Below are 13,938 nucleotides of genomic sequence, written 5' to 3' on the forward strand. Positions count from 1 at the left end.
TCTGCGGCTCCCGGCCTCCGTGGTCTGCGTGGCGCTGGCCCGCGCCGCTCTGTGCTGTCGCTTCTGGAGACTTCCCCGCTGCGCCCCGCGCCTCGAGAGGAGCCGACTCTGCGGCATGTCACCCCCGCTGCAGGAGCACGCGCCCTCGGGTAACGCTCGTTCCCGCCCCCGTGCGGTGCTTCTAACTCGTGCTGTGCGCTCCCAGGCCCCGGGGTGGTGCTCGCACCCCTGACACGCCCGGCCGGCTCCCGCGCGCAGACGGGCGGCGCCTGGGGGCTCCTGGAGCAGCCGGAGCACCCGCGTGTCTCCCCGCTCCTCCCCCGCCGGCACCCCTTCGTTCCCCGCCGGCACCCCTTCCTTCCCCCCGCCGGCACCCTTGTCTCCCCGCCCCTGGCACTCGGTCCTCCCCAGGCAAACCAGCCTTCATATCGCAAAACACTCCTCGTGACCGTGCGCGGGAAACACGCTCCTAAAGTCTGAGTGAGAACTCCGCGGTCTGGCTGCCTCGTTCAGCAGGATGTTTCGCCTGCTTGACGTTCTTACTCAGTAGGTTGTCACTGAGCACTTACCGAGCTCAGCCAGAGTTCAGGTGCTGAGAGACAGGCAGGGGAACCCAGAACGATTTGAACGACATTGAACGTTTATTTTGCACTCCAGGGTTCGAGCCGTCGCTCTGCAAACTCCAACTGCGCAGAATCACTCTGTTAAAACCTTAGCAGATACCCAGCAGGTCTGGAGGAGGAGTAGGGACCCTAAGTGATTCTGACTTCCGTGGCTCTGGGGTCAGCGTTGGGGAAAAAAACTAGTTAGTGCAAGAACTGAGTGTAATTTCCACTTTACATGAGCTGTGGGTCCCTGAGGTCATCCTGGTTACAGTCTGTGCACAAGTACACCCTTAGAAACATGTGGGTGTGAGGTGGGAAATGCAGAAACTAGGAACTGTGACAGGGACAGGACCGTAGCTGTGCTGTGAGAGGAGGATGGATGCTCAGTTCACAACATGGAAGGAAATCTCCCGGTGAGCTCTGACCCTGTTGATTGTAGGGTTCTCATAAGTCCGACAGGTACAGCTGTTCTTGACACTGCTGGGACTGTGACTGAGAAATGCTTCATTACTGTTGTAACAAAATAAGACCTGTCCCTTTCATGGGGTATCATATAGTTATTTGAATACTATCTCTTCCTTGGAACTTCTGGCTTTCCCCTCCCTTCTTAATTAAGAGGGAAATCTGTGACTTCCCTTTTGTGTCACTGTATCTGCAGCAGAATGCTTCTGCTAAGAGGGGGACTTTAAAACTGTATAGGAATATAGTGTTCACTGAAAAGATGAATACAATGTTCGAAAATGTACACAATGTTCTAGACTTAATGAACTGAATACAGATAAATAGGGTTTTGGGTTGTTCTTCATGGAAGAGAAATGTTTCAATCATTGCTCACCCTGACTCTCATGAGAGGGTTCTGCAAGGGTCATGGTGATTAGAAGCCCCTGAAAAATAATTCCCAACTGGAAAAGCTTGGGGAATACCTGAGGCTAGGAACAGTGAACACTTAATTTAAACCAACAAATTTTATGTTATCCTCTAAAGGATAAGTAAGCATGTGGGGTAATGTGGAAGCAGTGGGCTTTTTAAGGACCTCAATTGCAGAGGAGTTTTGTGTTCTGTCCATGCAGTTCCCATTCATTCTTGTTTTGTTATATATTTCCTTTTTTTTTTTATCCTCACCTGAGGACATTTTTCCGTTTTTTTGTTCAGCTAGAGTGGGAGGAAGAGAGAGAGAGAAACATCAATGTGAAAGGGACACATCGAGTGGCTGCCTCCCGCATGACCCAACCGGGGCTGGGGACAAACTGCAACCGAGGTAAGTGCCCCTAACAGGAACCGAACCTGGGTCTCCCGGGACTACAGGCCAATGCTCTAACCACTGAGCAAAACTGGCCAGGGCTGTATATTCCCTTTTATCTCTATTTTCTAATCCATAGGTAGCCTGTTTCAAATATTTCCATGTGTTTGTATGTTTCTTTGTTCTCTAGTTGGTGTATATATGTATTTTAATTTATGTAAATAATATCACAGTATCCATTTCTGACTTTCTCACTTAGTATTCCAGCCTTCCAGCACAGCGGCGGTGTTTACCTGGTTACCACTGCATATTATTCCACATGAGCATTCATCACTTTTCTTTTTAATTGGTTTTAGAGAGAGGAAGGGTGAAGGAGAGCTAGAAACATTGATGTGAGAGAGAACCATTGATCAGCCACCTCCTGCCCACCCCCTACCAGGGATCGAGCCTGCAGCCTGGGTATATGCCCAGACTGGGAATTGAACTGGTAACCTTCTGGTGCTTGGATCAACGTTCAACCACTGAGCAACACCAGCCGGGTACATACATTACTTTTACTTTGCCATGTCCCATCCAAGGTTGTCTCCAACTTGCTATTTCTACAGTCATCCTCTTACATGTACTATATGGGTTTGTGTGAGAGTTTGGCAAAATATACCTAGAGTGAGATTGCTGGGTCTTCTGTATGCTTCATTGTACTAAGTCCTGCTAGGCTGCTCTCCAGAGTGGTTCTGTCTGCATTCCAACATGCAAACTTGAGGGTTCAGATTTTCTTTGGCATTGTCCAGTCTTCTAATTATTGCCCATCTATTGGATGTTAATTGCTGTCATACTGTTTGAATTCATATCTCTCTGATAGCTAATGAGTTGGAGCATCTCTTCATATACTTGTTGGTTATTATTGTCTTCCCCTTCCTTGACTTGCCTATTTATATCTGCTGCCCATTTTCCTACTTGATTTCTTCTTCTTTTTTTTGTTAATCCTCACCTGAGAATATATATATATATTTTTTTATCCTCACCCGAGGACATTTTTCCATTTTTTACTCAGATAGAGCGGGAAGGAGAGAGAGGAAGAGAGAGAAACATCAATGTGAAAGGGACACATCGAGTGGCCGCCACCCACACGACCCAACCAGGGCCGGGGACAAACTGCAGCCAAGGTACATGCCCTTAGCGGGAACTGAACCCGGGTCTCTGTGGACCGCAGGCTGACGCTCTAACCGCTGAGCAAAACCGGCCAGGGCGTGAGGATATTTTTTTAATTGTATTTTTCATTTACAGTTTACATTCAATATTATTTTGTGTTAGTTTCATGTATACAGCATAGTGGTTAGATAATCATATGCTTTACAAAGTGTTCTCCCTAATATTTCCAGTACCCACGTGGCACCATACACAGTCATTACAATATTATTGACTATAATCCCTGTGCTGTACTTTACATCCCCGTGACTATTTTATAATTGACAATTTGTACTTCTTAACTTTCGCCTTTTTTACCCAGTCGCCCAAACCCCCTCCTATCTGGCAACCATCAGTATGATCTTTGTATATATGAGTTTATTTCTGTTTTGTTTGTTCATTTATTTGGTTTTTTTAGATTCCACATATAAGTGAAATCATATGGTATTAGTCTTTCTCTGACTGACTTATTTCACTTAGCACAATACCTTCTAGGTCCACCTATACTGTCGCAAATGGTAAGATTTTATTCTTTTTATAAGTGAGTAATATTCCATTGTATATATGTTCAACAACTTTTATAACTACTGGTCTCACTGGTGAGTTGCATTTAACAGAAATTCTTAGTTCATATGTTACCAAATTCATCTCTCTTTTTTTTAAACATTACATGTTGGGCTTTTTGAGTATTAAGAAGTCTTTATTCTAAGTAATAAAGAGTTTCTATATTGTACTCTCCTTATTTTATGATATGGGGTTGTCACATAATATTTGGTGGGCCAAGTCACCTCTTTCTACTTTTTCAAAGGTGATTTAGCTCTCTGTGGGCTTTTAGTCTTTCACATAAATAATAGAACAACTTTGTTAAGTTTCTCATAAAACTCAGATGTTTTGTTTAGTGTTTTTTAAAAAAACCTTTGAGTCTGGCTGGTGTGGCTCAGTGGATTGAGCGTCATCACATGGACTGAGAGGTCCCTGTTCAATTCCCTGTCAGGGCACAAGCCCGGGTTCAATCCCCAGTAGGGGGCATGCAGGAGGCAGCCAAACAATGTTTCTCTTTCACATCGATGTTTCTATCTCTCCCTTTCTTTCTCTCTCTCTCTCTCTAAATAAATAAATAAATAGTAAGAAACATAAACTTGTGATCTCTTATATGATGACTCTAAATAAGACCTTGGAATTTGTATGTGTGGGGACAGGATATTTTATGGTAAATAGTGAACTGTCTTAACTACTAAGAACAGTTTATATTTCTGGATTGAAAAGTAAATACAGTGGAGGGCCCCATGGAAAAATACTTAGACTTTTTATGAAAATGGGAGGAGCAGAGTCATACACCACTGTCAGATTTGCAATGAGTAGAAAATGTCAAATACTGATGAGGTAGACCAGGATGGGCAAAGTTGTGGCATTTGTTATGTCAGTTTCTCCTTTCTCCTTCCTGTCTGTTAAATGTGTGTACTTGCTCAGTGCAGGAGATAGAAGAACAAAGACATGTAAATAATATGATATTAATAGACCATTTTGCTGATGCCAAAGGACATGTTTTATTGTGGAAAATATTACATTGTTTTCCCTAGAAGGATTGGATACTTTTATTTATTTTTTATCCTCACCCGAGGACATTTTTTCATTTTTTTTCAGATAGAGTGGGAGGGAGAGAGAGGAAGATAGATAGAGAGAGAAACATCGACGTGAAAGGGACACATCGAGTGGTTGTCACCCTCAAGACCCAACCAGGGCCGAGGACAAACTGCAGCCGAGGTACGTGCCCACAGCGGGAACAGAACCCGGGCCTCTCTGGACCGCAGGCCAATGCTCTAACCGCTGAGCCAAACCGGCCAGGGCAAGGATTGGATACTTTTAAAATTAAATTATAAATGTATGATCTACTACCTCCACATTCACACCCTATTTTCCAACCAGCTTGGTGAGTCTGTCACCCACTTAAGCCTACATAATCTCATTTTAGGGTGGATTGCTGCTATACTCTTTTAAGAAAAGAGGAATTCACTTGGGCTTACAGGTTAAAGTTTTAAATATTTTTAAAAATATGTTTTTATTGCTTTTTTAGAGAGAGAGGAAGAGAGAGAGAGAGAGAGAGAGAGAGAGAGAGAGAGAGAGAGAGAGGAAAAAAACATTGGCTGCTTCCTGCATGCCCCCAACTGGGGATCGAGCCTTAAACTTGGGCATGTGCCCTGGCTAGGAATCGAACTAGGACCTCTTAGTCCATGGGATAATGCTCAATCCACTGGCATCTTAATCTTTTTTTTTCATTCCCCATTTGAAACTCTGCATTTTGTTGTTTTCACTGAGTATTGCCTTCTTTCTGCCAGACTAATGCTCATTTCCAAACCTGCAAACTTGCCATTCCTGCCTCCTGCCCCAACATGAAGAGGACTGAGAGCTTCAGGCTTACATGATGGTTTCTCTTGGCCCACTGGACTTCGCAGTATACAGAACACAACCTTTAGAGCTTCAGTCCTAGCTCTGCTTCTTCTTAGCTATGTGATAACAACATACTCAGAGTAGTAGTTAAGTATATATATCTCATTGTATGACTTGTGTGATTTGAAGGTGCAGCTCTTAACATCTGAAGTGTGCCTTCAGACACATCATCTCATTTTATTAGCACAGTTCCTATGACAAATGCAGGGTGGTGTTTTCTTATTTTACAGAAACACAAAGTCTTGTCTGAATCCCTATAGCTACTTATGGGAGCTGGGACTTGAGCCCAGATTTCTGTTTTTTGTCATCCTGTTACCATTAGCTTAGTCATATCAAACTCTAAGTGCTTATTAGCAGATAAGACAGTCACTTCGTGTAGTGTCCACATTAATTCCATACCTGTTCACTTTAGCTTGAAATGACTGGATTGCTACCTGATGCCTACCTGTCTTTCTGTTATGCATGTCTCATTATGCCCTACCTTTTCATTACATTTCCTAAGAAGTGATCCCCTCCCCCCCTTTTGGTACTTGATATACTACTGGTCAGATCATTAGATCTTAAATTTGTTCTTTTTTCAGGAAATGTTTTCTCTCACCTGCAAGCTCAATAAACAGAATGAACCAGTGAGTTGGTTTTGGAAAGGAAAGGTAATCCGGAAAGAAATGCAGTGCCCTTTGGGAAGGACACCAGATACTTGCGCATTTGCTGTACATGTTACTGGAGCAACCTTCCTGAAGCCTGCTTGGAGTAATTCACCCCACACAGCTCTGTAGCCACCATGTAGCCCTGCTCCTGTTCTGTGTGCCTGAGGCTCTGGACAGTAGGACAGGGCAGGGCTGTAGATTCACACCCAGTGACAGCTTACAAGTATTCATGCATTTCTGGTTTGTTTTTCAATGGCCTCTTCTTTCTCATCTTCCCTCACTTTTTTGCCATCTCCATCGAGGAAATATTCATTGAACACTTAGGTGTCAGGTACCATCCTTGGTGTTGCTGGGGGTAGAGATGAGCTGGTCTAGACACAGTCTTTCCTCCAAGGAGCTAAGGGAGCTTCAGGCCAGGTACCTCTGACTTGAGCACTGTTCCCCTCTCAGGGAGCACAGAGGAAATGTTGATAAGACAGTGATGTCTTGGTGATTTGTTTTGAGTAACTTGTGTTAACTCTGGTCGGCAGTAGGGAGTTGTTTAAGCTGTTTGAGGAGGGGACGTAACTGATTCAGAATCGTTCTTTAGGAAGAGTAATCTGTCAGTGGGGTGGAATGGAAGGCAGGGTGACCAGGGACAGTGGTGAGGTGGTGGTCTCTTACCTTTGTGGGACACTCGATTGTTTACAAAACATGTTTACATCTATGATCTTATTTAACCTGAAAACAACTCTGTGAGGAGGTGCAGCAGGTATTATTCCTGGTTTTCATGGGTGTGAACTGAAGGTTAGAGGATTTGCGATGGCTGGGTTGTGTACTGAGGGCTTGAAGAAAGGCTTGGTATTGTGGGTGGAAGGTGAGACCAGTGTGGATGCCGCTTGGGAGGACAGATCTGTAGGATTTGAGGTCTGAGTAGATGCTGGTTCTGAGAGAGAAGGAGTCAGATAATAGTTTTCAGGTCAAGCTTCTGGGAAGAGCAGTGCCATTGTCGGGAATGGAGCAGGTTTGGTTTTGAATATTAGATTGAGCAGGTTTGTATTCTAGGCGGTGACGTCAGGTGGACAGTTTGACATCTGGGTCTAAGACTGGGGCCAAGTGTTTTATTTTTTTGATTGATTTTTAGAGAGAGAGAGAAACATTGATTTGTTTTTCCACTTATTTATGCATTCATTGATTGATTATTGTATGTGCCTTGACTGGGTATTGAACCCGCAACCTTGGTGTATAGAGGGGCAGCACTCTAACCAATTGAATTGCCTGGCCAGGGCAAGGCCAAGTGTTTTCATAATTAGAAATACATTGGTGATTTTAGAAAATAATTTCTGTAGCATGGTAAAGGAGGAAGCCACATCAAGATTATAAGAATTGGGATGTTGAGGTATAAGTGCCAAGGTGGGATGAGCCATGGAAGGTATTGGGGTGGTGGTGACCACGTGCTTTTCCTTAGACACAGAGAGGAGGAAACAGAGTGAGCCAAGCTGCAAAAGGATTTTGAAGTGGAGGGGGGTGAGTTTGAGGAGCTCCCAGCAATAGACTTCTTTGTATATAGGCTTAGATAAAATCACCTGTTGAGTGAAAAGCATGAGAGGGATTGGGGCTCAAAGAAAGCAGAGGTTTGGGACAGCAGATACGGGAAGTGTAGAGGGTTGCCAAGGAAAGGTGAAGAGGTATCACAGGAGTTTTCAGTGACTCCAAGCAGCATAGTTTTGTGGCTTTCCGGTAGTTCTTGGAAACCAGAAAATAAAATTGGAAGGAGAGGCATCAGAGGACTTTTAGGGCAGGGAAGGAGGAGAAATCCAGGGCTTGGGAGAGTTGAGACGTTCAGGGTGTTAGCCAGTTCTTGTTGCATAGATGGAGCAGAGGTGAGCACATCCGAGTGGAGGCTATTCTTTCTGCAGTAGGTGGGGAAGACTGTCAGAGTTAATCATTTCAATGGAGTTTGGAATTAGTGATCGTTTTCTATCATTTATGTTAACTCTCCTGTGAAGGCAGCATGTGCACAGAATTAACAAGGAGGGACAGCCCTGAAGATGGTTCTGCCGTGCAGCCTGGCTTTGTGTCACTTGGCTCATTGCTGCCCCTTCCCTCATGTCTGAAACAGTAACCACAGCCTGCTCTAACTTTGGTGCTTCACCAGTGGTTCTGCGCAGTGTACAGTCTTTTATTGCATTAGGCATTGTAATAACTTGGTGAAAACATTTTTGAGCAGTATTTTCTAATGTTGTGGAGCTACGAGTGCATCTTTCATGAGCTCTATCTACTTCCTATTGTGAATAGTTATAAAATACTCTAAACTCCCTCTCCACACATCTTTTTCCCCTTTCATTTTTTTTTTAAATCCTCACCCGAGGACATTTCTCCATTTTTTGTTCAGATAGAGTGGGAATGAGAGAGAGAGAGAAACATCGACGTGAAAGGGACACATCGAGTGGCTGCCTCCCTCATGACCCAACCAGGGCCGGGGACAAACTACAACCAAGGTATGTGCTCTGAGCGGGAACCAAACCCGGGTCTCTCTGGACCACGCTCCAACCGCTGAGCCAAACCAGCCAGGGCTCCCCTTTCATTTTATAAAGTCACATTTTCACTTCCTTTAAAGCAGGTGTGAAGAAGACCATGCAAGATGAGATTAAAGCCATTCTTCGGGAGAGAATCATGGTGCTGGATGGAGGGATGGGGACCATGATCCAGCGGCACAAGCTGAGTGAAGAAGACTTCCGAGGTCAGGAATTTAAAGATCACGCCAGGCCACTGAAAGGCAACAATGACATTCTCAGTATGACTCGACCCGATGTCATTTATCAAATCCATAAGGTAAAGTGTCACCAGGTGCTGATCTTTTCCGTCTGTCATTCTTCACGCCGTTTCACGTCCTGACGGCAGAACACTGCTGATGCTCTGGCGGACGCAGAGGAAAGGGGAGATCTGTCAGAGAGCAGGTGTCGGGCAGCTGCTTTCTGCACGTCCTTTGTTGAGTGAGCATTCAGGGTCAGATGAGGAAGGTAGGCTTTCTGCCTTTGACGCATTCGAACTGCAGTAAAACCCACAGAATCCTGGACAAACCAGGGTTCTCACATGCACTATGTTACTTAACTCACCACAACAGCCCTGTTGTTCTCATTTTGTAGATTTGGAAGCCGAGGATCACAGAGGATAAATAACTTGATTGATGGGACAGAGGTTTACTGACTTGAAATCCCTGGTTTTTTATTTATTCCATTTTTGTCGTTAATAAAAATGGCTAGCCAACATAAAGAGATCAGAAGCGAGTAACTGGGTGTAGCTATATTTTTAAAATTTAAAAATAAACTCAGAACTAAATTGTTTCATAGGTGAACATAGGAATTTTATACAGTTATGATTAGAAGAGATAGTAAGGTGATTTAATCTGTTAAATTAAACAGATGGGCTCCATCCCACAACATTGAGTGGTTGCTACCCGCATGACCCAAGCAGGGCCGGGGACAAACTGCAACCGAGGTATGCGCCCTTAGTGGGAACAGGACCCGGGTCTCTCTGGACCGCAGGCCAATGCTCTAACCACTGAGAAAACCGGCCAGGGCGGTGCTGGAAAAGTTTTAATTGGTCTTTGAAGAGGTTTGGTTCTGCATAAAAAATGGTAACTCAGTTTTTCTGCTAGGCCTTGAGAATGTGTAGTAAAATCTCATAAAAGCCCAGTGTGATGAGATTAGGAATGTCATCATGGGTATGAATTGCTTGGGGTGCTTACAAACTCAGTTCTTCTAATGCAGTTGGTGAATCACATGAATACCATGCCATGCGCTTTGTTCATGTGGATTATCGCTAGAATATAAGTTCCTGGGGGTAGCAATTTATGCCCGTGTTTCACTTGAGTAGCCACTGCCTAGAATAGTATCTCACATACAGTACTCCGTAAATACTTGTTGAAGGAACAAATCCTTGTCCTGTGTATTAGGCATCTAGATAGAACAACAGGTTCTCCTGATAGGTACGTGAAGCAGAAATGGCTGTAATACAGTAAGGTGTACCTCACTGCTTCATTCCTGGGAGAATATTTACTAGCTGGAGTCTTTGAATGTAGAGACCATGTCATGTTCATGGACAGAGAATGGAAAAAGACTGGGTTATTTTCACACTTTGTTATTTCTAGTGGAGTTAGCGACTGTAGTTCAGATCCTCTGACATTTTAATGAAATTTTCAAGTTATATTTGTAGTATAAATGCCTGATACTAAGCTTTTGATTGTAGAGACATCTATTTCAAAGACATATACCTCAAATAAACCTATTGGCAGGTGTATGGCATAGCTTCTAGCTAAACAACTCGATAAGGAACCAGGCTACTCCCACCCGTGAGGTTCCCCTTTAAGAAAGCCTTGGGTTGCCCTGGCCGGTTTGGCTCAGCAGTTAGAGCATCGGCCTGCGGACCAATGAGTCATGGGTTCGATTCTGGTCAAGGGCATGTACCTTGGTTGAGGTTCATCCCTGGCCCTGGTTGGGGTCGTGTAGGAGGCAACCAGTCAATGTGTCTCTCTCACATTGATGTTTCTTTCTCTCTTTTCTCTCCCTCCCTCTCATTCTATCTGAACAAAAATGGAAAGATATCCTGGGGTGAGGATTAAAAAAAAAAAGAAAGCCCTGGGTGACCTAGATAAATGACCCTTGAATGATACTGCACTTTTCCCTTTCTGCACCTTAATTCCTACTCTTACATTTTAAATTTGCCAATAAAGAATGAGCTTGTGAAACCCTAGGACCCCACCCTTGACCTCAGTAAAGGCTGATCTACAGGTTCACATGTACTCATTTGCTGATAGACACTTACTGCCATCCACCTTGCTGTGTCGCCCCAGGAGTGCCTGCACCATCCGGGACCTATGAGTGATAACTCAGTAGCTTTTTAAACAGTTCCCTGATTGCCCTGGTTGCTTTGGCTCAGCAGTTAGTGTCAGCCTGTGGACTAAAGGGTTGTGGGTACAATTCCCAGTCAAAGGCCTATACCTGGGTTTCAGGTTCGATCCCTAGCCCCGGTCGGGGTCATGTGGGAGGCAACCAATCGATATTGGTATTTTTCTTTCTCTCCCTGCCTCCCTTTCACTCTGTCTAAAAGTCAATGGAAAAATATCCTCTGGTGAGGATTAACAACAACAACGAAGTTCCCTGCTAGTCGTTGAGGTGCCTCTGGCAGTCATCCTAGTGCACAAATTCCCGAGCTTACCCCAGCAGTGGGGCCCAGGTGAGCGCTCAGGCATTACGTACTAGATGACAGTTGTCCAGAGGCCGAGACCTCGTGAAACCTTACTTAAACATCTATTGGCCTCTGGAAGGACTGTCTTTAATGTCCTTTAATTTTGGTAGCTTTCTCCATGAGAAAACTGAGGAACAGAGAAATTAAGTAGCTTTCCCTGGATCATACATTTTTTTTTTTTTTTAAATCCTCACCCGAGGATATTTTTCCATTTTTTGTACAGATAGAGTGGGCGGGAGAGAGAGGAAGGGAGAGAGAGAGAAACATCGACGTGAAGGGACACATCGAGTGGCTGCCACCCGCACAACCAATCAGGGCCGGGGACAAACTGCAACCAAAGTACATGCCCTTAGCGGGAACTGAACCCGGGTCTCTCCGGACCGCAGGCCGATGCTCTAACCGCTGAGCCAAACTGGCCAGGGCACACCATGTGCCTTTCTATGAAAGTCTTACATTGCTTGCATCTCTAGCCTCCAGGGCAGTGTGCTTGTAAGTGGGCAGAGGCTGTTTGGGGTGATGATGAAAAGGCATGTTTGTTTTTGGGGAACAGCGATTCTAGAACTTAGCATTGACATTACTGTCTTGTTACAGGATTACTTGCTGGCTGGGGCAGATATCATTGAAACCAACACTTTTAGCAGCACTCATGTTGCCCAAGCTGACTATGGCCTGGAACACCTGGTAAGGCTTCCATTTTCCTTCATAGCTAAGATGCTCATGAACATTTACCACATTGCTAGGTGCTGGTGAGAAGACCACCTGAAGTGAATGCCTCGTTATCTGTTGTTTGTGCTCAGGCAGGGAAATGGTTTGACTCTGTTCTGCTTATGAACATAGCAGCCATTCATTTTCCATCTGGCTCCTTTTATGGGCAAGTAATAATCAAAAATGATGCTTATTACACAGTGATTGTTGATAAAGGCATAATGATGGGCCATGTGCACTTTTTTGTGAGGACTTTTAATCCTCACCTGAGGATATGTTTATTGATTTTCTTTTTTAGAGGGAGGGGAAGGGGGAGAGAGAGAGAAACATCGATGTGAGAGAAACATCTATCAGTTGCCTCTTGTTCGTGCCCCTCACCAGGGATTGAACCCGAACTCGAGACCTAGGTATGTGCCCTGACCAGAAATCAAACTCACAACCTCTTGGTGCATGGGATGATGCTCCACATCCAACCAACTGAACCACACTGGCTAGGGCTTGTGAGGCATTTTTAAAAAAATCCTTACTTGATGTTTTTCACTGATTCTAGAGAGGGAGAGGGGCGGGGAGAGGGAGGAAGAAACAGCCGTCAGTTTCTTCATGCACATGCCCTGACTGGGGATCGAACCTGCAACCTAGGTATGTGCTCTGACTGGGAATTGAACCCATTGGTTTATGGTATGATGCTCTAACCACTGAACCACACCAGCCAGGGCTTACGAGACCTTTATAAGTATTAGGTGGCAGATTTTATTCCCTTTTTTTAAATTATGGCAAAATACATGTAACAAAATTTACCATTCTAACCATTTTTTAAGTATAAGTTTAGTGGCATTCAGTACATTCACATTGGTGCTATTATTACCACCATCTATTTACAGAATTCTTTTCATCTTGCAGAACCGAAACTCTGTCTCCATTAAACAATAATTCCCTGTGGATCCTGGCACCCTCCATTCTACTTTTAGTCTCTATGAATTTGACTACTTTAGTACCTCATATAAGTGTGATCACGTGCCTCTTGTATATCAGTGGACAATGAATTTGTGTTGCGGTTACTTTTGTGTTATTTTAGGGAAGGAGTTGGCAAACTTTTCTTTAAAAAAATTTTTTTTTCCCCATTGATTTTAGAGACAGGAAGGGAGAGGGAGAGAGAGATAAAAATATCGATGAGAGAGAACATTGATTGGCCACCTCCTGCATGCTCCCACTGGGGATTGGGCCCACAACCTGGGCATGTGTCTTCACCGGGAATCGAACTGCCGACCTCTTGGTGTATGGGTCAATGCTCAACCAGGTGGCAAACTTTTTCGGTAAAGGGTCAGATAGTAAATACTTTGGACTTTGTTAGCTACATACAGTTTTTGTTGCAACCACTCAACTCTGTCAGTGTAGTGCAAAGGCAGTCCTAGAAAATGTGTAAACGGTGGGCTTGATTGTGTTCTAATAAAACTTTATTTACAAAACAGGCAGCAAGCTAGACTCATCCTGGGAGACATAGTTTGATAAACCCCTATTTTAGGATATTATAGTTTCTTTTCTGTTTTTTTTTTATCCTTGCCTGAGGACATTTTTGCATTTATCTTCAGATAGAGTAGGAGAGAGAGAGGGAAGAAGAGACAGAGAGAAACATCAATGTGAGAGTGACACAGCGAGTGGCTGCCACCCACACGACTCCAACCGGGGCCGGGACAAACTGCAGCCGAGGTATGTACCCTTAGTGGGAACCGAACCCGGGACTCTCTGCTCCACAGGCTGACGCTCTAACTGCTGAGCCAAACCGGCCAGGGCTATTATAGTTTCTTAATTACTAGGTATGAGGATCCAGGCACAGAGGGTCTTAGAAGTAGATGGGATCTTGAAGATCACAAGTCCAGTA

General features: G+C 44.4%; 1 protein-coding gene across 1 annotated transcript in view; it reads left to right on the plus strand.

Moving 5' to 3' along the window:
- MTR (5-methyltetrahydrofolate-homocysteine methyltransferase) overlaps window positions 1-13,938 on the plus strand; it is a 120,583-nt gene continuing 106,645 nt past the window's right edge. Inside the window, exons 1-3 of the mRNA XM_036277447.1 lie at window positions 1-149; window positions 8,728-8,939; window positions 11,946-12,035. Coding sequence (XP_036133340.1) covers window positions 116-149; window positions 8,728-8,939; window positions 11,946-12,035 — 336 coding nt within the window. The 5' untranslated portion in view covers window positions 1-115. The remainder of the gene's footprint in view (window positions 150-8,727; window positions 8,940-11,945; window positions 12,036-13,938) is intronic.

The sequence above is a fragment of the Molossus molossus genome, unplaced genomic scaffold (assembly GCF_014108415.1).
Source record: "Molossus molossus isolate mMolMol1 unplaced genomic scaffold, mMolMol1.p scaffold_m16_p_23, whole genome shotgun sequence".
Taxonomy (NCBI): domain Eukaryota; kingdom Metazoa; phylum Chordata; class Mammalia; order Chiroptera; family Molossidae; genus Molossus; species Molossus molossus.